This window comes from Plecotus auritus (assembly GCF_963455305.1).
Source record: "Plecotus auritus genome assembly, chromosome: 3".
NCBI lineage: Eukaryota > Metazoa > Chordata > Mammalia > Chiroptera > Vespertilionidae > Plecotus > Plecotus auritus.
This window is the reverse complement of record NC_137772.1, coordinates 201,581,362-201,607,595: the sequence shown is the minus strand read 5'-3', so window position 1 is coordinate 201,607,595 and position 26,234 is coordinate 201,581,362. Positions and strand designations below refer to the sequence as shown.

General features: G+C 42.4%; 1 protein-coding gene across 1 annotated transcript in view; it reads right to left on the bottom strand.

Annotated features, from left to right (window-relative positions):
- Positions 1-831: 831 nt before the first annotated feature.
- The window catches only part of GRIN2B (glutamate ionotropic receptor NMDA type subunit 2B), a gene marked incomplete at both ends in the record, with an annotated part of 320,707 nt that continues 295,304 nt past the window's right edge, over positions 832-26,234 (bottom strand). Inside the window, 4 exons of the mRNA XM_080661135.1 lie at positions 832-2,670; positions 5,229-5,467; positions 7,887-8,074; positions 12,399-12,559. Coding sequence (XP_080517261.1) covers positions 832-2,670; positions 5,229-5,467; positions 7,887-8,074; positions 12,399-12,559 — 2,427 coding nt within the window. The remainder of the gene's footprint in view (positions 2,671-5,228; positions 5,468-7,886; positions 8,075-12,398; positions 12,560-26,234) is intronic.

Below are 26,234 nucleotides of genomic sequence, written 5' to 3'. Positions count from 1 at the left end.
ACAAGCACACTACTCAGGAATATTGAAAGAAACACGAGGCTTGGTTGCCTTCTCTACTATAGGCCCCTGACTGTGTGTGTGTGTACAGATCACATATGTGCAAGTGTATTTGCACACACATGCACACACAGTCAGTCCATCCTCTCTTGCCTTTAAGGCACCATGAAAGATTGCTATGATGTACTTCCCATCATCCACCAATGACCTTTGTTCACCACTAATGAGTCTCATGGAATTGAAGCAAACATTTTGGCTTATATACCAACACACATGGCCTCCCCGCCTCTGCTTGGCACATGATTCCTAAACAGATGCCATCAAAGCCACAAGAATTTAGCAAAAGCCTCTCTTCATTCACAGGCAAGTATGCTAAATGGTCTTATTTGAATGCTTTTGCTGCCTCATCTAAACATAAAGATCAGTTTGGGAAGAGCTATCCTGTGCTCACGTGGCCTCCTTTTGCTTCTCCTTGCTTCACTCAAAGTGGGTGACAGAGTCCTTCCATGCTAGCAGGAAGCTCACAAGCAGCCACTTCCTTTCTCCATTTTGGCCTCCCATGCTGAGCGAGCCCACTGCATCCTCTCTTGGGAACAGGAATGACTGGCAGATGGGGGAAAGAGGAGCGAACTGGAAAGGGAGCCGAGATGGTGCTGGTCACCAGGGTTGCCCTCCGAAAGAATCAGAACTCCAGGATCCCATAAATAAACTAAAACAACAAGAAGGGAGCAAATGGGAACCAAGTTCACCCCCGTCACCCTCCGTGACATGCCCACCACCACAGGCCCACAGCCCAACCCTCCCATACCCACCTTAACCTCTCTCTTTCCTCACTCAGACATCAGACTCAATACTAGAAAGTTTCTCATAAACATGACCATTGCTGGAGCCATTGAAAGCCCTGGGGTTTTTGTTGTTAGGCACACAGGGGTTGGACTGGTTCCCTATACATATGTCTTTCTGGAAACGGCCTGGCACAGCCCCATGAAGGGCCGAGACCACTGGCTTGGTGGTGACAAGGGCGCGGAAGTCCGGCCTGGCTTTTGGCGCCCCTGGCACCGAGGGCTGCCTGAAGAAGTAGGATTTGCTGCCATGGAGCAAGCACTGGTCGTCCCCAAAAGTGGGGATGAAAGGGTTTTGCGTGACCCGGTCAGGGTAGAGCGACTTGCTGAGCATGTAGCCGCCGCCGGGGTTGTTGTGGTGGTGTCCGGCAGTGGGCACTGAGGACTTGTTGTTGGCAAAGGTGCTCTCGCCAGCTGGCATCTCAAACATGTGGGCGTAGGGACTCCCATCCACGAACCGGCCCTTGTCTTTCAGGCTCACACTGCGTGGGGCCAAGGCGGCTTCTTCCTTCTGCAGATCCACGAAGGTGTCGTAGGAGTGCTGCCGGCGGAGCTTGTTCCGGTTCTTCTTCTGGGCCTTGGAGTTGGTCGGGCTCTGGGGGTACTTGGTGGTGGAGGCGTTGGACGTCACGGCCACCGGGGCCGCCGGCTGGTCCAGCTCCTGCAGGGAGTTGTCCTCGCTGATGTCATACAGGTTGCCCGCTTTCTTGCAAGCTTCACAGCGGATGCACGCCTGCCGCCCAGAGTTCTGCCCTCCCACCGACGTGGAGTAGTTGTGCAGCTTGGAGGGGCAGCTGCGGCAGAAGTTGCCCCCGGAGCGGTCCTCCCACTCCACGTTGGTCAGATTCTTCTCCCAAGGCGCCGGCACCCCGCCGACCACACCGTGTTTGTCCCCGGCCCCGTGTTTGAGGTGAGACCTGTTGGTACAGGGCCCTCCTCCGCTGACCGAGTCGCTCCGCTCCTTGTAGATGTCCGTCAGGTCCACGTGCTCCCAGTGGGGCGAGTTCTCCTTCGTGCGGAACTGGTCCAGGTAGAAGTCCCGTAGCCCTTCCTTGTCCCTGAAGTAGCGCTTGTGGTCCGGGGAGCGGGGCGGCCGGCGGCGGTAGGCCAGCTCGATCTCGTCAAACTCGCGGCGGGACTTGGCCGAGGCCGGCCGCTTCTTCAGGCTGTCTTTGTACTGCTGCTTGCGCCTCTTGGCCGCGTTGCCCTCGATGTTGCCGTAGGTGACGGTGTGGGTGGAGATGTCGGACACGTCGGAGCGGATCAAGTCATCGTGGCCACCGTAGCGGTCACCCTTGAAGGAGAACTTGCCGTACAGGTCACTGAGCTGGCTGTGCTTGGAGGAGGGGAGGCCGATGTCCAGGGGCTTCTTGCTGATGGAGCGCGGCTGGGCGGTGAAGGGCGGGTTGTCGCAGTCGTAGAGCCCGTCGATGGAGCTGGTGCTGCCGATGCTGTGTGGCCGGTGGTGGTGGTGATAGTGGTCTTGGTACACGTTGCTGTCCTTCAGCTGCAGGTTGCCGAAAGTCCTCTCCACCTCGCTGATGTAGTCGCTGAAGAGGTTCTCCTCGCAGGGCGGGTTGTTGTAGGACTTGCAGTCGGAATGCGTGAAGCTGCGGCGGTGCTCGGAGATGTCGTAGACGGAGGACTCACGGCGGATGAAGTCCAGGGCGCTCTGTGGGGAGCCGTTCACCCCGGATAGGTTGGCCATGTTCTTGGCTGTGCGGAGCAGGCGCAGGATGTTGGAGTGGGTGTTATTCATGGTCGCGGTGGGGGAATTCATCACGGATTGACGCTCCTCGATAGCCACTCCATGGATGCAGCTGTAGATACCCTGCAGAACAGGCAGGATGGGAAGGATTAGGTCCCCAGTGAGGCTAAAACATGACTGTAAAGAACCCTCCTCTACCCCCACTACTAAATGCCTAATGATAAGAAAAATCAGGGAAAATATGAAACGGATAGCTTAATATACTCATAAAAAGATGTGGCTAGAAGTTGCACGATTTATACCCCTGCATTTAGAAGTCTCAAATTAGGAGCTAAGGTCGTGACCTAGATGAATATCTGAGAGGGTGCATGACTACAACAAGTGACTTGAGCAAAGAGGATAAAATCATAAGACATTCTTGCCCTGACTCCCTCAGTGACTTGCACTGATGTCCCTTTTTATGCCCAGGATTCACATCTTAAAGTTGATGCATGGTATTGGCCAATAGCAGAAAATATTGTCAGCCTCCTGGAAACCAGTAGCAATGCTCTACAGATGTTGAGCCTGCTCTGCCCTGGCTGGCCACACTGGCTGGCAGGAAACCACAGGGAAGCTCCACAGCTTACAATTGCTATTCTTTTCCAGCTCTGACAAATTTTGAGCAGCTTTTAGAATTTTGATCACCAAATAACAGCTGAGCAGTTCACTTCTTGAGCCAAGCATGAACTAAATTCAAAGAGAGAATTAGGAAGCCCTTGGGTCAAAGACAGATTTTTCTCCTGCTGTGTCCCACACCATGGGAGGGAAAAATTGGGACAGAGATCTACTACTAAATAGGAATAAATAATTTCCTTGTTGAATTCTTTTATATGTTCTCTCTTTAGCTCCTGCTTTTCTTTTTATATTTTTTCCATTCAATCTTATAAATATTAATTAATATCTTAGCAAATTAGTATTGATTGAGCAATCCCTCTATGCAGGACCTTAAACACCACTACCCAGGAGAAGGAATGGGTTGGGTTCAAGTCTAAAAGTCAAGCCAACCTCCTGCTAATATCTTGCCCCCTGCCTTGAAACGTGGACAAATTTGGAACTTTTCTCCCTGGCAAGGGAAAGTATTTGAAGAGGAGGTTGTTTGATTTGTGTCTTTAAAAGAAGGGGGACAATTTGAAAAGGGAAGTTGTCCCAATGGATGGAGATGGGAGGAGAGAAGGTTAGGAAGGAGGATGATAACTAAATAGCAAAGAAGAAAGGTTTAGATGAGATGAGCCTCACTGTCCCAGAGGACACAGCAACATAGATCAAGGTAAGGATACTCACTTTGTCAGGCCTCCTTTCTAACCATTCTTAATTATGGCCAGGAGAAAATGCCAAGCATTTTTCCTGGACAGAGGCATTGATTATGTAGAAGGGCTATGAATGGGGTTTCTATTCCAGGTCAACAGCTCCGATTGTTTCTGCCATCACCCTATCTAGGACCTTAGGGAAGGGCCACACAAGGAATCAACATGACTCATGGTCCACAAGTTCTGTCATCCTGGTCCAATGTTACTGAATAGCCTGAATAGCCGAGAGGAAATTGTTCTGTATCACTGAAATACTACAGGAAAACAACCAAAAGATGGAACAATTTAATGAGAAGTCTACTTTCCTCCTCCTCTTTTCTTACTCTTCCTTATGACATGTTCTATTAAAAATGTTATAAATCCTTAGTTTGGACTAGAAACATAGAAGTCTAAATAAAGAGCAATTTCAGAGTTATACTTTGCTCCAATTAAGGACATTTCTAGATGTAAATTTCTTATGGGTCAGGACTTATTTCTGAAGGTTCTGTTAAGTTCTTTAACTCCCTGTAACTCACACATGGTTAAAACACAGAAGGGAACAATCTCTATATATAAGCGTAAGTGACCGTTTGACCATTCAACTGGTAGCTATGACATGTACTGACCACCAGGGGGCAGACGCTCAATAAACAGGCATGGAAACATGGAACAGACTGATGAATCTTAGAGGGAAATGGGAAGGGGGAGGGCGGGAAAAGATTAACCAAAAATCTTATATGCATACTAGAGGCCTGGTGCATGGATTCGTGCACCAGTGGGGTCCCTCAGCCTGACCTGCAAGTATCAGGCCGAATACATGTACAAGTGCTCTGACATCCCCCAAGGGGTCTCAGATTGCGAGAGGGCACAGGCCAGGCCGAGGGACCTTACCGGTGCACGAATCCATGCACTGGGCCTCTAGTAAAACAATAATATACATTTGTATGTTAGAATAAGAGAGACATATTACATTTCTCTATCTGAATAGAAATATCATTTTTTAAAAAGGATTAAATGATTATGGCAGCCTATACAGAATTAACTAATGGTGATGAAAGGCATTTGGTAAAAGGCCAACTTTTTTATTCTGACAGATCTGCCAGTTCTCATTGAGAACCAAATGTCCAAACCCTACACAGAAAGCTGTTTCTTGAAGGAAAAAAAAAATAGCAGCACCTGTTTTTTTAAGCCCCTGGAAATTATGTCATGCAACCCTACTGGGGAAACATACATGATGTGGTTTCTTGCTTCAACAGCACAGGCTGGAGTCAGTGCCATCCTGGGTCTCTCAGCTTTGCACAATGCTAGACTAAGCTGTCTTTTATAGGCTCTAGGCACCTAAATCAGCCCACTTACTCTGCTGATGGAGAAGACCATGCCAGGCTTGCCGGAACAGACGCCCATAAAGCAGTGCCGGAACTGCCAATAGAAAAGGTGTTCACAGATGAAGGTGATAAGGCTGAGAGCCATGGCTGCCCCCAACATGTAGAAGACTCCTGCCATGTTATCAATGTCCAACTGGCTGCTCATGACCTCGTTCTTCTCATTGTGGCAAATGCCAGTGAGCCAGAGAGCTTCCAGCTCCTCCATCTCCCCTGGAAACAGGGCAGGAAGAATAGGTAAAGAGAAAAGAGCAGAGGAGTAAAAATAAGGAAGAAAGAGGGGTGTTGGGGAAGAGAGAGAAAAACATGAGAGAGAAAGAGACAGGGAGACATAAAGAAAATTAATAGAGAGTCAACAGTAATTTCATTAATACTATTATATTCAACAAGTATTTATTGTATTCAACAAGTATTCATTGAAAACTTAATGAAGGTACTGCAGAAAATACAAAGATCTGAGACATTAACTGCTTTCCGTTATCTAGCCAGTGTAAATTAGCATATACATAATCAATATGATAAACTATATGCAAGTAACAAGAGTTCAAATTAGTGCAAGTAATTTTGTAGGTGAGTGGCCAGTAGGTGTTCATGAGAGAGATAAGACTTGGAGGTGGGCATGGTGAGTGGGTGTATTTTAATGTATGTTGTATGAAAATGCACTCCAGGCAGCAGAAGTAGCAGGATCAATGGAAGGAAGGTGGAAAATTGAAGGCTTATTTAGGGAAAGGCATACGGAACAGTTCAAACAGAATACAAGTAGGCAAAGAAAGCTGAATAAAAAAGGTTGATGCAGGATTGCTGAGGGCTTGTGCATCAGACTAAGCATTTGGCACTTTATTTTGTAGACAGTGAGGAATAACATCATCAAACAAATGATTCAGAAAATTGCTCTTAAACAAATGTGCAAAGCAATTGGGTAAAGGGAGGAAAGACCGAGATTAGCAGAGAGATTGACTGATTCCCTAGGGACCCTCACACTTACTGGTCTTTTGTTGCCAAGGAAAATACAAACATTAAGAGTAAAGGGAAGTGAGCTTGAATAAAATGAGACCACCAAATTCAGACCTGCCTCCTTTTCACATTGTTTAAGGGAGCTTTGATGGACTCAATTCATGTCAGGTTTCAATAATCCTTATCCATTTCACTAGATACTAGGACTTAGAGAACCTAAACAAAATGGAAATGAAAGAAACTACATGCCCTAGAATGCATCTAATTCTAGATGAGCAACATTCTGAAAATCTCATGAAGGGAACTGCCTGTTCCAATAGTTCTGGTTTAGCTAAAAATCTGAATTTTGTGTAACCTGACTAGAGCTTTGGTCACTTTTTCAAATCGTATCTATTGGTGTTCTTCCTCAGAGATAGATTTCTGTTATTGCTAAAATCATAGAAGCCCTCACACCAAAATGTCCAGTTAACTACAGCTCAGCTATCACCCCTCCTCTTTCCAACACCAATCAAATCATCTTATATTCATTTCTTTGACCAAACTATGATTTTCCTAACTAGTGGAGCAACCACTTCACCTGGAGTCTGAAAATCCAGCTGTGCTCTTCTGCCTCTTATCTCATGCCTTAACAGCAACGATTCTGCAGACATAATTTAGAGAACCACCTGGTTGATGGCCTGTGGGACCAAGTAGAGCAAGTTGCTCAACTGTAACTGGATTACCTTCTCTGAGGCCAACAGGAGGAGGAGGTACTTTGGACAATAAGGTGAAAAGGGATGCAGAAAACATGCTATACTGAAATAGGAGATGAGATTTTTTTCAAAGCAAGTTGGCTGCTCAGTCTGCTGCTGGAATGGCACTGGGGAATACCTTATGGTGTCTGCCTTCTACCTCTTCCAGCTGAAAGAGCATGATGGGAGAGAGGGAAGAATGCGTAGATGGCCACAAGTTGATTTCTCTACCCTTTCTCTGGGTACATACAGAGCAGAGACCTTTCCAAAGTTCCATCCACTTTGGCCACATATGAGATGATTGTTTGGAACATCTTATATCAGCCTCTCTTACTCCCTGGAGGTTTGATCATAGCCTGCAATTCCGAAACATACCTCCTTGATCAACTACTTTAATCTTTTGTCCTATCTTTCACCCTGTCATAGGTTGAATTGTATCTCCTAAATTCACATGTTGAAGACCTAACCCTAGTACCTTGGAATGTCAACTTTATTTGGAAACAGGGTCATTGCAGATGTAATTAGTTAAAATGAGGTCATTCTGGAATAGAGTGGGCCCCTAACCTAATGTAACTAATGCCCTGAAAAAGGGGGAAATTGGACATAGATACAAAAAGGAAAAAAACACGCACAAAGGGAAAAGCCACCGGAACTTGACAGCAGAGATGTGATAATTCTCCATAGCAGCCCTCAGAAGAAACCAACAAATACTTTCATCCTGAACTTCTGGCCCCCAGCACTATAGGTCAATATATTTCTGTTGCTTAAGCCATTCTGTGGTTCTTTTTATACAGCCTTAGGAAACTAATACAAACCCTCAAATCGCCTAGTGTATTGTGACATGCTTTCCTGGAAATGCAGGAATTAGCAAAATGGAGAAATCAGGTTGATGTTTCAGACTGGCCATCAGAAGAGGCTAATAAGGCACTTTTCTTTTGTTAACTCACCATCTCCAAAAAGTTGCAGGATAGCAAGGTCCACCTGGCGTTTCCACCCTGAATCCTTTTGGATGGCAATGCCATACCCAGTGGAAGCAAAGACCTTCCCGCTGCCAATGGTCACCAGCTTGCAGCCTTCATCTCTGCCTGCCATGTAGTTGAGCACTGCTGCATCATAGATGAAGGCATCCAGTTTCCTGTGCAGGAAAGAAACAAAGAGACCAAATCCAGTGGAGGAATTTTAGTACAGAACTACCTATGGGGACATTAATATGAAGCAGTAGGGCTCCAGAAAACTGTGGGGAGAATTGTTCAAAAAAGGCTCAAGTTGGAACTCAGCCAGAATCTAAAGCTTACACCCCAGGTTATTCTTTATGTGATTTCAAGTCTAAAGGAGGAGTTCTTTCCCTCCTACTGCGAATGATGAGAATGTAAGTTTGGCCTGAAGCCAACTTATAAGCTGGGTCTGAAAGGGAGAGGAAGTAAAAAGGAATCAATAAAAATAATAACAGAAATAATGAAAAGTAACCATCACAATGATAACAACAAATAGTGTGGGTTAGATTTATATAACATTTTTCATTTTCCAGTTCATTACAGTCCAGAGTGGGGATAAGTGTAGGTGTATGTATTTCAATAGATGTGCAGTGCTATTTTTGTGGTCAGAAAGGTTTCAATATTCTGCTTTGCCGCACAAGGAAAAAGGAATAGTTGGGGTGGTGGCAGCACAGGCTTGTGTTAAGAGCAAATGTGTGAAACTAACAAGAGATTGCAACATAGAGAAGAACTCAGACCTCTCAAATTCCTAAGCGTATATAAGAACCTCCTTTTACAGGGGTGGGCAAAATAGGTTTGCAGTTGTTTGTATGGTAAATGCAAGAATAAACAAATAATACGAGAATAAACTCTGTGTTTTGTATATTCATAACTATAAACCTACTTTTGCCTACCCCTGCTTATTGTATTTTGCAAGAAGGGATTATGTAGGGAAGTGAGTAGACTAGGAATAAGAGTGGGAAGGCATAAATCAATATTTGAAACCAACATTCAAGCACATAAAAGGTAGAGGAAGAAATTCAGACATAACCATATGGATAATAGAGAGGCCTTCAAGAAAAGCATGCATTATCCTTTACTTGTGTAAGTAAAGCTAGCTTTATTACCCCTCAGGAAAAAATAAGCCCTTTCTGGTATGATAAGACTTGCACCATATTTAAAAAGGTCCATGAGGACCCTGTAGAAAGCTTTGATATGATTAATAACTGTGGTGTACCAAGGGCCAGACCAATCAACCCAGTCTTATCCCCAAGCTCAAATCCCATCTTCGAAAATCTGCTGTGACTTTATGGTGATAAAGATAGAGTCATATGAAGGTGGGGATGAGTGGGTGGGAAGAGCTTAACCAAAGAACTTATATGCATGTATGCATAACCCATGGATGCAGAAATAGTGTGGTGAAGGCCTAGGGCAGGGGGCAGGTGGGGTGGGCTAGAAGGGGATAATCGGGGGTGGGGGAAGATACATTTGTATTATTTTCAACAAAATAAATTTTAAAAAAGAGTCATATTATACCGAAATACTTAAATAACAGTATTTATTTATTTCTTATTTTTTTAAATTTAATAAATCTTTATTGTTCAGATTATTACAATTGTTCCTCTTTTTTCCCCCATAGCTCCCCTGCACCTAGTTCCCACCCCACCCTCTGCCGTTACCCCCCACCACTGTCCTCATCCATAGGTGTACGATATTTGTCCAGTCTCTTCCCGCACCCCCCACACCCCCTACACCCCTTTCCCCCTGAGAATTATCAGTCCACTCCCTTTCTATGGCCCTGATTCTATTATATTCACCAGTTTATTCTGTTCATCAGATTTTTTTATTCACTTGATTTTTAGATTCACTTGTTGATAGATATGTATTTGTTGTTCATAATTTTTATCTTTACCTTTTTCTTTTTCTTCCTCTTCTTAAAGAATACCTTTCAGCATTTCATATAATACTGGTCTGGTGGTGATGAACTCCTTTAGCTTTTTCTTATCTGTGAAGCTCTTTATCTGCCCTTCAATTCTGAATGATAGCTTTGCTGGGTAGAGTAATCTTGGTTGTAGGTTCTTGCTATTCATCACTTTGAATATTTCTTGCCACTCCCATCTGTCCTGCATAATTTCTGTTGAGAAATCAGCTGACAATCGTAGAGGTGCTCCCTTGTAGGTAACTAACTGTTTTTCTCTTGCTACTTTTAATATTCTCTCTTTGTCTTTTGCTCTTGGCATTTTGATTATGATGTATCTTGGTGTGGTCCTCTTTGTATTCCTTTTGTTTGGGGTTCTGTGCACTTCCTGGACTTGTAAGTCTTTTTCACCAGTTGGGGGAAGTTTTCAGTCATTATTTCTTCAAATAGGTTTTCAGTATCTTGCTCTCTCTCTTCTTCTGGCACCCCCATAATTCTGATGTTGGTACACTTGAGGTTGTCCCAGAGGCTCCTTACACTATCTTCAAATTTTTGGATTCTTTTTTCTTTTCCGGTTGAGCGTTTTTTGCTTCTTTGTATTTCAAATCTTTGACTTGATTCTTGCGATCCTCTAGTCTGCTGTTAGATCTCTGTATAATATTTTTTATTTCAGTCAGTGTATGCTTAATTTCTAGTTGGTCCTTTTTCATATCCTCAAGGGTCTCACTAAATTTATTGGCCTTTTCTAGAAAATTCTTGAAAAACCTTATAACCGTGGTTTTGAACTCTATATCCAGTCATTTGCTTTCCTCCATTTCTTTCATTTGTGATCTGTTTCTTTGTCTCCGCATTTCGGTTGCTTCCCTCAGTTGATAGAGTGGCTTTGTGTGCTAAGTGTCCTTAGGGCCCAGTGGCTTAGCCTCCCTAGTTACCTGAGGTGGACACTCTTGGTGCACTCCTTTGTGGGCTATGTGCACAGTCTTGTTGTAGTTAAGCCTTGATTGTTGTTGGTATCACTGGGAGGAATTGACCTCCAGGCCAATTGGCTATGAGGATCAGCTGTGTCTACGCTGGTAGGACTTCTGTGCTGGAGACACCCTTATGAGACAAGACTTGCAAAAGCCTCTGTGCTCAGCTTGGATGGGGTGGAGTCTCAGGGCGGAGCAGACAGCATTGGTTTCCCCTCAGCCCTGCCCTAATAGGCCCCTGTGTCTCAGTGTCCCATGGTAATAGCTGCAAGCACCTCTGAGAGAAAGCTGCCCTCGAGTTCTGCCCGCTGCCAGACAGTCCAGTTTCTCCCCGAATGAGTCTGGGTCCCCAGAGTCTCGCCTGGAACTGGAGTTCAGTGCAGTCAGGAGCTTTTGTCTCCCTCCCGCTTGAGAAAGCCAGCCGCGTATTCAGGTGCCCACCCTATCCGCACGCGTGCCTCAGTACCTCTGCCTTCTGCAGTTCCTCTGAGTCTCAGTGTGCTTTTCTCTTTCCTGACAGTCCAGTTTCACCCCGTATGAGTCTGGGTCCCCAGAGTCTCACCCGGAACTGGAGTTCAGCGCAGTTGGGAGCTTTTGCCTCCCTCCCACTTGATAAAGCCAGCCATGCACTCAGTTGCCAGTCCTCTGTGCACAAGCATCTCAGTACCTCTGCCGTCTGCAGCTCCTGTGAGTTTCAGTGTGCTTTTCTCTTTCCTTCTAGTTGTAGAATTTCCACTCAGCCAGCCTTCCTGTGGTTCTGGATGATGTCCGTTTTGTCTTTTGTAGTTTTGAAATTGTTGTGCGAGGCAGCAGTTTAGGTGTTTACCTATGCCACAATCTTGGTTTCTTCCTAAATAATAGTATTTAGATAACCATGCATCTGGTGGCTCTTCCAGAACTGAAGCCACCCAAAGGTACGACTATTGCTAGTTATCATACAATACAGGAAATTAGCTACAGGAACTCTTGACCCCTCAAACCCCAACATCTATAATGCTCAACTGTGGTTTCAGGAGGCCAAATGAGTAAAGAGATCTATGTGGCTGGGATTATGCAAGCCAACACATTTGCAGATCATGAGCTCCTTTTAAAGAACAAATATTCCCTAGAGTATAGAGCTGGATCAAAGAATAACAACAACAGAAACAGAATGGGAGATCAGTCAACATATTCTTATTGTTTGTTGTCTAAACATTTTTACCCTTTTTTTCCTTTTATTTCTCCCTCGTCTATGAGATACTAGAACCATCATTTTCACCTCTTGTTCAACAGGTCTTTATTTCATGTGTAACACATGAACCTTATCATTGACTTTTCGCTTCTACTTTTATATCTATTTCAAATTCCTGTTTCATGGTTACATTAATGCAAGTAGAATATAATTTGTAAAACATATACATAGAAGTAAATAATAGCATAGGAATCCTTGTACACTGGCCTGAATAATACTGTCAAATTTAACTTGGAAATCCATGAAGAGCAAGTGAAGTATTCCCTGCCATAACTTTGTATGGCACCCCAACATATTACGTCTGATTCATGTAAGTTTAATAATGTGAGGAACATATCATGGACTCTGAGCTTGGAAGCAGTTCTTACCCTGTTTTCAGGGAGAGCAACGCATCATCCACATCCCTCTGGTTGAACTTCCCCATGTAGGCATGCATTTCTGCGTAGTTATTGCGAATATTCCTCTCTGTGCTGCCATTGGGCACCGTCCCAAAGCGAAAAGGGGGTGAGAAGTCATTAGGTCTCTGAAACTGGAGAGATAGAAAAGGAGAGAAAGAGAAAGAAAATGTGAGGAAATATAAAGTTAGCATTAGTGGATTTATAATGGAACAGACCCAACTATAGTTCACCAAATACACTAGCCCTCACCCAGGAGTCACCCAAAAGTGGACTTCAATTTAACTCAATTTGAGAGTTATTTGCCTGACTAATCTATAACCCCTGTGTGCTCCTTTTATGCATACTGCACAATACCAGTGACGATGGAAACAAGCTGTGGTGCACTAATCACCTTTATTTCTGAACATCGTGTAAAATCTGTTTCCAGGCCTCTTATTTAGGGGGCTAAATATGTTGTCCCTGCACTATTAAGGCCACAGGACCTTGATGAGGCAAGCTACATAGTACTCCTAAAAATAATTTGCTGGGTATCAAATACATTTTACTAAGAAATTTTCTCTTGACCTTCCCTAATGCAGTTTAAGGTCACGTTCATCCTACATAAGTTGTAGGATAAATTTTAAAATCAAATACAGATTTAATTACGTTTCTTCCCTTGCTTAAGAACTGAGAGTGACTTGCTAGTGCCTACCAGAATAAAGTGAAATCTCTTGGATTTTCACCCCATGACATCAGTTTTATTTCTGGCTTTTGCCCTGCAATGACTAAGTCTGTGTGTTGCTCCTTAAACGTATCATTTGTATCTTTATAGTAGGTCCCCTCAGCATGAACTCACCTTTCTCTCTAGGCCAAGTCATATTCTTCGTCTCAAAATATAACTCAAAGCAATTTCTCAGGAAACCTTCTATGAAGAAAGAAACCTTCTTTCTTCCATTAAGTCTACCCAAAGTGAACCATCAGTCCTTGGTGTTCTTTGTTTAGATCATTCTAATTCATACTACAAATTCTATTACTCTCTAAATGAGCTGATTAAGTTATGAGAGATAGTTTCTGATGTAGTCACTAAGAATTTAAGCTCCATGACTGAGACAGATATAGATTGATGACCAGCTCTGTCACTTACTACTGTGTGACCTTGTTCAAGGAACATGAACTCTCTGAGTTTTTGAGATTGTTGGGAGGGTTAAGTGATATAAAGTATAATAAGTTTTTCACACAGCACCTTGCATACAATAAGTGCTTAATAATAGGCTCAATAAGTGTTCTTTTTATTATTTTAATTCATATTTATATTCTGTATTCTCTAGCAAACTTAATGCTCTTGGAGCTTCTCATTCTATTAGTACAGTGTGTCCCAAAAATGTATATACATTTTAACAGCTGATAGCTTAATTTTGAAAATGAAATGTATTTTAATAAACATTGCCTTTATAATTATTCAAAGTGTGTGTATACATTTTGGGGGGCCATCCTATATAGCAACGAACAGATAGAATATGACAAGAGTAGCTCTGTTATGCCTTGGCCTAGAAAATGATGTAGATATTTTTAAAAGGCTTCGTAGTTTCAATACTATACCATGTACTTGGGAAATACATTTGAAAATCTAACCTGCCAACTCAGGAGTACACTGAACCTTTGGAATAGTCTGGGCTTAGAGTAATTCTCTTAGGGCAATTCTCTTAGAGCCATTCTTTCTCCTTTTCTTAATCTGAGAAGCTAAAGAGAATCTCAGAATATGGGGTTCAAGAACCACAACATGTCACAGTACCAGGAACCATAAATGCCATCTTACTTTCTCAGAGTTGGTCATAGTTAAAAGTAGAATCATGCAATGGTATTAGGCAATCTGTAATATATCAAATATCACTACTTTCTGAAAAGAGCTTTTAAAAAGCTCCTGGTCTGACTTACCACAGTGCTTTTTGCCATTAAGAGTTTTTGTTTAATTATTTTGAAAAGGATTGTGGTTTTTAAGTCAATGAAATTACTACAAAAAAGTCAAAAGAATTTTTGGAGTTGGATGAGCCACTCAAGGTTAGCTAGTTCAAACCTTTCATTTTACAAATGAAGAAACTGAGAAGAGAACAAGTAGTTTGCCAACTGTCACACAGTGGCAGTGGTGGCTAACATTATCAGGGATCAATTAATACTACAACTCATTGTCTCCAACAGGTAGCAAATTTAAAGAGAACAAGTATGTGCACTAATCACCTTTATTATCTCCTTTAACAATAATAATTAAAATGCATTAATTCATTTGGCAAATATTTACCAAGCATCTATTAATGCAGATGACTATATCAGGATAAGGCTCATAGATTGAAATGCTATGCACATTACTCTCAATTATAACACTTCAGACACTTGAAAAAAGGTTTTCTCCAAGTCACAAGTAGAAAAGATACCACTGCAGGCAGCATGTAACCAAATAAACTCCCTTTAATCAGTAATTCTCCACTTTGCCAGGACATTGACAACCAATGCTCACTGTCACTAAGATACTCTAGGGCCCAAAGTATCTTGTTGAACATCAATTCTGGTATAAATTTTTATATTCTAATTTTTTGAAAATTAGCAATCCATGAAAGGTATATGGAACAATTTTGATTAACCAAATGGAATCTGGAGTACCCAGAGTGCCTAATTTCCTGGTGAAGCTGGATTATGGAAAGTTTCCATATTACTCTTTAATAACTTTGAATTTTAAGTTATGTTTAGATTTCTAGATGCTGTTTTATAACCACATGCCTGAATAACTAAAAGCTAAAGGAATGATAAAGGACATCAATAGACAAGAGAACTTTGAAAAAGAAGAACAAAGCTGGAGGAATTATGTTATCCGACTTCATGGCTTATTTTAGTACATGACAGTGTGACATTAGAATAGAAATAGTAAAGAGATCACTGTAAAAAAATAAACCAACACATGCCCACCAACAGACCAACACGTGCGTATTGCAAAGGTAATTCAGTGGAGATAGGGCAGTCTTCAACAAATGGTGATGGAACAATTGGATACCCATATGTGAAAAACAGAACTTCATTCCACACTTCACAAGGTATACAGAAATTAACTCAAAGTGGGTTGTATCTAAATATAATTACTAAAATTATAACATTTTTAGGAGAAAAATCTTTGTAACCTTGAGTTAGACAATGATTTCTTAAATACAATACCATAAGCACAATACACACACACACACACACACACACACACACACACACACACACTCCTGGTCTTCATCAAATTAACAATTTCTCTTTGAGGAACACAGGATCATGAAAAGAAAAGCCAGTGACTGGGAGAAAATATTTGAAAATAAATTAAAGCAATTAAAACACTGAAGGAATTAAATAAGAACATAGCAAGGCTCTTACAGTTAAAGCACCTTCCCTAAGAAAACAATCAGAGAAACCAGTCAGCCCTGGAAGAATGCAAAGACATAGTCCCATGGAAGGCAGACAATTTGGAGGCAGACGACATACTAGTAGATTTGAATCCCAGCTCTGTTTCTGATCAGCTGTGTGTACAAGGGCAAGTTACTATATTCACGAAGTCCCATTTTCCTCTAAGTATTATTTTTCATGAATAATAAGATAATGTATAGGAAACCACTTAATACAGTATCTGGCACATGGTGGAGTCTCAAAAATTATTAACTGCCTTTACAAGGATGAAGTTCTAATCTTTAAAATTGTCTTATGGTAGGCAATGTTCCCTAAGATTGAAAACTCTTGTTCTCTAATTTGTTCCTTAAACTAGGCCAGTCTGGGGACCAACGGTGGGGGGGTGGGGGGGAGTGCATCGCCCCAGAAGCAGAAGCCAAAGCAGAAGCAGAACTGAGTTGGCCTTTTCCTTTGAAAATTCTTGTCCTAGCTTGGTGATGTTTAAATAAAACACAGGTTTTTAAAAATAATCTTCCAAATACCGGATGCTTCCAATAAATGCCATGTAATAAAACACCCCAAGCTGTGAGGCATTACGTAGCACTTCTGTAACCTGAGAGGCAATCAATACTCTCTGGGGTTTGGGGAAGGACAAAAATTTAATACTGTCAAGACCCAGGAGTCTTAAAATCTATTTCTTGACCCCAAGAAACAATTTTTTATAAAAATTTTAAAATCTAATACATCAAGGAGACCAGCATTGGGTTAAAAAGCCCAGTCTTATTTTAAAGTAGGGAATTTTATACAGTACTTCTTTATTTTACTTTATTAAATTTTATTGGGTTGACATTGTTTAATAAGATTATATAAGTGGCCCTAGCCTGTTTGGCTCAGTTGATAGAGCATTGGCCTGCGGACTGAAGAGTCCCGGGTTCGATTCTGGTCAAGGGCACATGCCCGGGTTGAAGGCTCAATCCCCAGTGGGGGGTGTGCAGGAGGCAGCTGATTAATGATTCCCATAATTGATCTCTCAATATCTCTCTCCCTCTCCCTTCCTCTCTGAAATCAATAAAAGTACATTTAAAAAAGCTTATATAAGTGTATATTTCTATGATACATAGTCTGAATATTGCATTGTGTGCCCACCACCCAAAGTCAAATCACCTTCTGTCCCATATGTCTGGTCCCCTTTACCCTTTATTACCTCTTCACCCCCTTCCCTCTGACTCACAGATATATAAAATGATGCTCAACTTCACTAGCTATTAGGGAAATGCAAATGAAAACCACAATAAGATACTACCTCACACCTGTTAAAATGGCTATGATAAACAAGACAAGTAATAACAATTGTTGGAGAGGTTGTGGAGAAAAAGGAACCCTCATTCATCGCTGGTGGGAATGTAAACTGGCATAGCCAATATGGAAAACAGTATGGAAACTCCTCCAAAAAATAAGAATATGACCCATCAATCCCTCTTCTGGTTAAAAACACTTATTCACAAAGATATATGCACCCCTATACTCACAGCAGCATTATTCACGGTGGCCAAGACATGGAAATAACTCAAGTGTCCTTTGATGGAGGACTACATAAAGATGTGGTACATATCCTATCTAATAAAGAGGGAATATGCTAATTGACCATCACACCCTCACAAAGATGGTGGTGCCCACAGCCAATAGGAGGGGATATGCTAATTGACTGCCACACCTTCAAAGATGGTGGCGCCCACAGCCACAAGATGGCAGCACCCAGTCCCCTAAGCCCGCTGGGGCGGCTGGTGCACAGCACGCTGGGCCCGCCCCCAGGCAGTTCCAGCCACTCTGTGCACCTGCCTCCGGAGTCCCCCAGTCCCCTCAGCCCTCCAGCCACCCAGGGCCGGCCTAAGGCACAGGCAAGCCTCGGATGGTGGCTGCCCAGCGGCCCAGGGCTGCCCAAGGCTCAAGTAACCAGGGCTAGCCAAGGCTTGCGCTGCCAGCAATGGCAGCAGCAGAGGTGTGATGGGGGCATCACCTTCCCCTGATCACCAGGTCGCCTCCTGTCCCTGAGGGCTGCCAGACTGTGAGAGGGGGCAGGCTGGGCCGAGGGACCCCTGCCTCTAGTGCATGAATTTTCATGCACCAGTCCTCTAGTATACAATAGCATACTACTCAGCCATAAGAAAGGAAGAAATAGTGCCATTTGCAACAACATATTATTATTCTCAAGATTCATACATCATACTAAGTGAAATAAGCCAGACAGAAAAAACTAGAAACCATATGATTCACTCATATGTGGGATATAAAACTGAAGCTCATATACAGTACTTCTTTCTTACTAGACACCTGTGGTCAAAACAGGGCTTCCTTAAACTTGGAATTTTTTTCTAGACTTGCCCAGATTGGGATTGTTAAAACAAAGCAAAACACACACACACACACACACACACACACACACACAACAGAATCAAATAGGGAAATAAAAACACAAAATGGAAGGTACCTGAAGCTCTGAAGAGTTCAAGTAAATTGTCTGAGGCCATGTGGTGAACGAGAAGGACTTGTCCCTCAAGAGCTGAGCCTTTTCTAGGCGGCTCAAACGCTAGCCCACAAGTCCCATTCCTGCTTACTGGGGAGTGATGGCATATCAAATGCCAACTCCCACTCATCTCTGGATCCAACACATGGCTTTCAGCACTTACTGTAAGCACACACTTGTGCAAGGGCAAAACAATGCCAGAATGTTATGAGAGCTATACTCTCACTTGCTCCTCCTTGAGAGGGGCAGGGAGTCAGCATCTAGCCCTCTGAGCTGTTCAGATCATCATCTCAGCCTCATCGTAATGACCTCAAAGTGAATTAGACTTGGAAGTCATGCAAGGAGAAAGGAGCCAGGAGTAAAGGTCCCTGCCCCCACCCAAAGGTGACCAGACTGGAAGGTTCTGTTATGGCTGCTGCCTTCTCCCTAGAGAGCCTCTTACATGGCCTGTTACAGAGAGAAAGGGAGAGGGGAAGAAGTCAGGGAAGTGTGGATCTGGTCCATTTCATTTTTATTTACTAAATAAATATATAAATTGACTTTTCTATGTATAAGGCATTACTAATTCAACACCTATGCATGTTCTGGGAATGTCATATTATCTCCTTTAACAATAATAATTAAAATGCATTAATTCATTTGGCAAATATTTACCAAGCACCTATTAATGCAGATGACTATATCAGGAACTGAGGATAAAAGATGAAAAAAAAAATCAGAATCTGTTTTTTAAGTTTATATACCAGACTGTCAGAAATCTAAGCATTCATTTAATTTTTTATTCATTTATTTTTTCATTAATTCATTTGCCTATTTGCTTGTTCTTTCATTCATACAGAAATTCAGCAAGTATCTGTTGGCATCTACCATGTGTAGACACTTTTCTGGGTGGTGAGGATGCAGTATTACAGAAGAATAAGATCCTGCCTTCAAAGAATTAACATTGTAAAGAAGTGGGGCAGATAAGCCTATTTTTTCACTTCTTTAAAAATTTAATGTAGTAGACTAATGTCAGCCACAAATTCTTTGCCACTCGTTGCATCGAGAGGTGAGGTCTATGTCCCCTCCCCTTGATTCTGACCTGGCCTTGGTGATTTGTTTGACCAAGAGGATGTGCAGAAGTAACATGCTGGGACATCTGGGACTAGATCACATGAAGCTTTGCAGTTTCCACCTGGGCCTCTTGGAACCTCGTTGCGAGGGAAGCAGTCCCCCCTCTAAGAAGTCCAGCAACCCCAAGGCCACCATGCTGGAGTCACCACATGTAAGTCCTTTTGCCTACAGTCCCAGCTGAGCCCAGCATTTCAGTCTTTCCAGCCAGGTCATCAGGCATTAGAGTGAAGCCATGTTGGACCTGTCAGCCCAGCCCAGCCACCAGCTGAACACTGAGTGACCTCAGTTGATGCCACACAAACCAAAGAATCACTCAGTCAAGGTTTGCCCACATATCTGACCCACAAAACTGTGAAATACAATGAAATGGTTCTTGCTTTCAGCAACTAAGTTGGAGTAGTTTGCTGTGCAGCAATAGATAACTGGAACACAGATAATTTCAAGTAGTGAAAATGAAGTGCTGTGAAGAAATGGAAACAGCTATTATATGGAATAGAGAGTTATTGGTAGGAGAACAAGTTTAGACTCGCTGTCCTGAAAAGGCGTCTCTCTACAGACAGCTGAACGATGAGAAGGGAGCAGACATGCAAAGATCAGGGGAATATGTATGGAGCCCAGGGAACAGGAAACACAAAAGCCTGACAAGGGGACAAGCTTGGTGTGGCTATGGCGTAATGAATAATGTGATGGGTGCTATGGAGCAACATATGCATTTGGCAGAGGGTGCACAGAGCAAAGGGTACTGTCCGGAACAGGGTCACAGAGGCTGTTGCATGGGGCTAAGATTTGAAAGGAGAGTGTTCCAGTTAGACAAGAGGAGCAAAGAGGTTTCCAGATGGAGGCAACAGGGTGTGCAGACAGAACAGTGTGAGAGCCTGGGCATGATCACAGACCACGAGAGCTTGTCATTGCAAGAGCCTAATGAGGCTGAAGAGGGGGGCAGGGCTGGATCATGAAGGGAATTGAATTCTGTACAAATGAGTTTAACATTCATGCTAGAGGGGATAAGAGACAGCAGAACCTCTGAAGCCAACTTCTTGAGATCCAGTTCTAGCTCCACTGCTTGAGAGCTGAGTGACCTGAAGCAACACATTTAACTTCTCTATGCCCCAGTTTCCACATTTGTACATTGAGGCTAATAATAGGGCCTATGTAATAAGGTTCATAGTATTCAACCAGTTAATCTGGGCAAATACTTAACACAGTGCTGGGCACATGAAAAGTACACTAGGTTAGCTGTTGTTACATTATCATTATTATTAATGTCATTGTCATCATCATCATTATCAGTAGCAACTGAAAAATTCTGGCCCTGTCAAGGCTGAGTTTTTGTGTTACAAAGAGCCTGGAGAAAGAGCAGGTTCTGAAAACAGAACAAAAACTCTCCTAAACATTGAGGGCATCCAGGCTCTTGTACTGACCACCAGGTCCTTACGAGGTCAATCAGAGTTAGATCTCGTGAATGACAGCACACAAATGAAAGCAGCTCTACTACAATGAAGAGGGCGAGCAAATGCCGTCATGGGTAGTTGGCTCCTCTGAAAAAAAGGCTCTTCTCATTCAGTCGGAGTCTGATCAGCACATGCAGATTAGGACACAGCACTGTGACCTTGCAGAGATGGATATTGTACGTCCTGTTTGCAGGTCCATCTGCATGAGACACGGAATTGGGGGACTTTTGTCTTCAAAGCTTGACAATCCAACACATAAATATTCATTCCATTACTCCTGATTTTACATTTGAATAACAAAAAGAATCAATGCCCAAATGCCACTCAATTCTCTGAGGCACCCAAGAGAAAAAGGGGGGAGGCTTAGGATGCAAGGCCCGCTTTTGGCCTGTGCTACCAATTATGAGGGGTGGCAGAACATCAGAACTCTGAAGGGACCACTCTTTTACCTCCCCAACATCCTCCCTTATCTCTGTGATCACCATCAATACCCTCTGTTTTCAGAGTACTTTTTAAGTATTTGACTTATTATTTTTTTAAATATGTACACATGTAATACCTTAATCAATAAAAAAAGAAAAAAAAGGATAAATAATTAATTAATTAATTAAAAAATATATTTTTTTATTGATTTCAGAGAGGAAGGGAGAGGGAGAGGGAGAGGGAGAGATAGAAACATCAATGATGAAAGAGAATCATCGATTGGCTGCCTTTTGCATGCCCCCTACTAGGGATCAAGCCCACAACCCCTAGCATGTGCTCTTGACCAGAATCGAACCCGGAACCCTTCAGTCCACAGGCTGATGTTCTAACCACTGAACCAAACCAGCTAGGGCTGACTTACTATTTTTATGTACAGTTCTATTAATTTTGTTATTCTATCTATCTACTATCTATTTATCTATTCATTCATTCATTCACTCATTTAAATTGTGATAATGTAAACATAACATAAAATTTACCATTTTAACTATTTTGAAGTATACATCTCTGTGGCATTGAGCACATTCACATTATTGTGCAACCATCACTGCCATCCATCTCTAGGACTTTTATCTTCCCCAAATGAACCTATGTATTTATTAAACATGACACCCCCATCAGTTCTATGAATTTTAACCGTATATGGAATCTTGTAACCACTACCACAACCAGGACACAAAACAATTCCTTCACCCCCAAAACTCTCTTGAGCTACTCCTTTATAATCACCTTCCCCTGACCATTAACCTCTGAGCTGTTCTCTAGCCCCACCGTTTTGTCTTTTCCACAATGTCATATAAATTGAATCGTGCAGTATGTGACCTTTTGAGATGGCCTTTTTCACTTATAAAGCCTTTGAGATGCATCCATGCTCTGCTTGTATCTGTAGTAGAATTCCATTGTAGGAATGTATCAGTTTGTGTATCCATTTACCCATGGAAGGACATTTAGGTTACCTTCAGTTTGGGGTAAATATGAATAGAGCAGCTATAACATTCAGGTATAGTGTTTTGTGTGAACATAAATTTTCACTTCTTTAAGGTAATACCCAGGAGTGGGAGTGCTGGGTCATATGTTCCCTACCCCACCCCAAAGTGCATCATGTTTTGTATTTCTCTCTTTAGATCTTCTCGCTTTTCCCATGAATTCCAAAGTAAGTAAAGCATCTATTATGATTCTATCCGCTACTCAATCTTCCCATACAATATCCTCAGCCTAACTAGGATGCAGTAGGTATGTGTGTGTGACTTCAGACTCTGAGCAATGTCTGAAGACAGGAGGAGGTGGCCTCCTCCCTCTCCCATCATGATCCCTTATTTGCCCAAAGGGGTAAGAAGTAGGTCAGACCAGGACACAAGGCAGACTTTTTGAAGGCACTATGGCCATAAATGCTTGGAACAGATGGCTAGAAGGAAGTAGTCTGTGCTTACATTGAAAGGGCAATTTAATGATAAAACAGTAAGTAAATACATGTGTTATGGGCTTAAAAGATCTAAGCTCAAACCAAAGATCCCCCATTTATTAAGTGAGTGACAAACTTTGAAACTGAATTTCAACAATGTTCTAAGAGGAGAAATAAGGTATGGCATTTCATTACAAATCCTCCATTTTAAAAACTGGGGCCAAGGGTAGGCACCCAGGATCCTACTCATAGAACAACCTAGCTGTGGATACAGCAACAGATTAGAAAGTCAGACTCACTTTCATGAAAGTTATAACTGGGGATGTTGTGCTAGCTAACTGAGCTTTGATCCCTGAGCTACAAAAGCAAGTGGGTTTACTAAAACATAACCTGTACCTGAAGTCTTAGGTGTTTTTGCAAAGTCTTATGTCTGACCATCAAATATCATGATTAACATATATTTAATGGGTAAAATCTATGCATAAGCCAGTGAGTTCTAAAATGAATATCTCAGATTCGGGGGGAAAAGGGTGGCAGAATAGACAGACATGTCCCGAGCCTTGTCCTGGAGCAGATAGAAAGAACAGCTGAGGATCGCATGGGGAGTGTTTGTTGGTGAGTTGAGGGACAGCTATACTCCAGGAGACTGTGGGGACTGTTGGATGGGGCTCCTCTGACAGGGCAGCCCCCACTGCTGCTGGGTTCCCTCCCAGAGTACCGGCTGGGACGCGGAGACCATGACATCTTGAAGGGGAAAGTGGATGTTATCAGAAGCCTGAAAATCTACAACTGCAGCACCCAACAAACAGCTGCAAACCCCAGAGCACTGGTCTCCAATTGGCGCAAACACGTGGATTCAGAGGAGCTCTACACTCCACCATGGAAAGGAAAGAGAGAACTACATAACCAGACACCTGGAGAAGAGAGACCATGGGGAGACAAAGAAACAGCCCACATATGAAAGAAAAGCAGGCATCACCAGTAAAGGAAGTAAACAAAATGGAGGCAAGCAACCAGTCGGAGAAAGAATTCAGAGAAATGGTCATAAGGTGGCTGAAAAGAATGGAAGACAAATTTGACAATATATGTAAGAACCAAGAGGAAATGAAGAAGAACCAAGAAGAAATGAAAAATGACACCGCTGCTACAAAGAACTCAATAGAAAGCATCAAGAGTAGACTAGAAGAAGCAGAGGACTGCATCAGTGAGCTAGAAGACAAGGTAGGAAAAAATACCCAAGTAGAGCAGCTTCTAAGAAAAAAAAAATTAAAAAGCAGGAGGAGAGCCTAAGGGAACTTTGGGACAACACGAAACAAAACAACATCCACATAATACGGGTTCCAGAAGGAGAGGAAACTGAGCAAGGAATAGAAAACCTGTTTGAAGAAATAATGACAGAAAACTTCCCTGATATAGGGAAGAAAAATCCCACACAAATCCAAGAAGCTCACAGAGTCCCAAGAAAAATGAACCCCAAAAGACCGACGCCAAGGCACATTATAATTAAATTGGCAAACACCAACGACAAAGTAAGAATCTTAAAAGTGGCCAGAGAGAGACAGAAAGTTACCTACAAAGGAACCCCCATCAGACTAGCAACTGATTTCTCAACAGAAACTCATCAGACCAGAATGGAATGGAATGAAATATACAAAGTCATGCAAAGGAAGGGTCTGAATCCAAGAATACTGTACCCAGCAAGGCTATCAATCAAAATTAAGGGTGAAACCAGGAGCTTCACAGACAAAAAAGGACTAAGGGAATTTATTACCACCAAACCAGCAATGCAAGAAATGCTAAAGGGGATGCCAAAACCGGTTTGGCTCAGTGGATAGAGCGTCGGCCTGCGGACTGAAAGGTCCCAGGTTCGATTCCGGTCAAGGGCATGTAACTTGGTTGCGGGCACATCCCCAGTAGGAGGTGTGTAGGAGGCAGCTGATCGATGTTTCTCTCTCATCGATGTTTCTGACTATCTATCCCTCTTCCTTCCTCTCTGTAAAAAAATCAATAAAATATATTTAAAAAAAAAAAAAAAGAAATGTTAAAGGGTCTGCTGTAAAAAAAAAAAAAAAAAAAAGGAATTGAAGAAGGAACTCAGGGGTAAAGAATAAAAATGGCAACAAATAAGTACCTGTCAATAATAACTTTAAATATAAAAGGATGAAATGCCCAATCTAAAGACATAGGGTAACTGGTTGGATAAGAAAACACAACCCATATATCTGCTGTCTACAAGAAACCCACCTCAGAAAAAAAGATGCACACAGATTGAGGGTGAAGGGATGGAAAAAGGTTTTTCAGGTGAATGGAAATGAAAAAAATGCTGGGGTAGCAATACTTATATTTGACAAATTAGAACTCAAAGTGAAGGACATAACAAGAGATAAGGAAGGCCACTTCATAATACTAAAGGGAGCAATCCAACAAGAAGCAATAACTCTGGTAAACATATATGCACCCAATACAGGAGCACCCAAATACATAAAGAAACTCCTGGAGGATATCAAGGGAGAGATTGACAGCAATACAATCATAGTAGGAGACTTTAATACCCCACTATCACCATTGGACAAATCCTCTAAACCAGCCGTGGGCAAACTACGGCCCGCGGGCCAGATCCAGCCCGTTCGGCTGTTCTATCCAGCCCACGGAGCTGAAAGAGCAGAGGGTTCTCTTGCTCTCCCCTCTGCTCGTTTACTTTGAATTTATATTAGTTCACAAAAACACTCCATCCATGCTTTTGTTCCAGCCCTCCGGTCCAGTTTAAGAACCCATTGTGGCCCTCAAGTCAAAAAGTTTGCCCACCCCTGAGAAACATCAATCCTAAATGACTCACTAGACCAGATGGAATTAATTGACATCTTCAGAACATTTCACCCCAAAGCCACAGAATATACATTCTTCTCAAGTGCACATGGGTCATTTTCAAAGATAGACCATATGTTGGGTCACAGGCAAAGTCTCTTCAAATTCAAGAAGATAGAAATCATATCAAGCTTCTTCTCAGATCACAGTGGCATAAAACTGAAAATCAACTACCTTAAAAACAATCCAAAAAATCAAACACATGAAGACTAAACAGCATGCTATTACACAATAACTGGATTACCAGAGAGATCAAAGAAGAAATAAAAAACATCATGGCAACAAATGACAATGAAAACACAACAACCCAAAATCTATGGGACACAGCGAAAGCAATATTGAAAGGAAAGTTCATAGCTCTACAAGTCTACTGCAAAAAAACAAGAAACAATGGAAATAAATTACCTAACCCTACAACTCAAAGATTTAGAAAGAGAGCAACAAGAAAAGCCCAGTGTAAGCAGAAGAAAGGAAATAATAAAGAGCAGGGCGGAGATAAATGACATATAGACCAAAAAAAAACAATAATACAAAAGATCAATAAAACCAAGAGCTGGTTCTTTGAAAGGATAAACAAG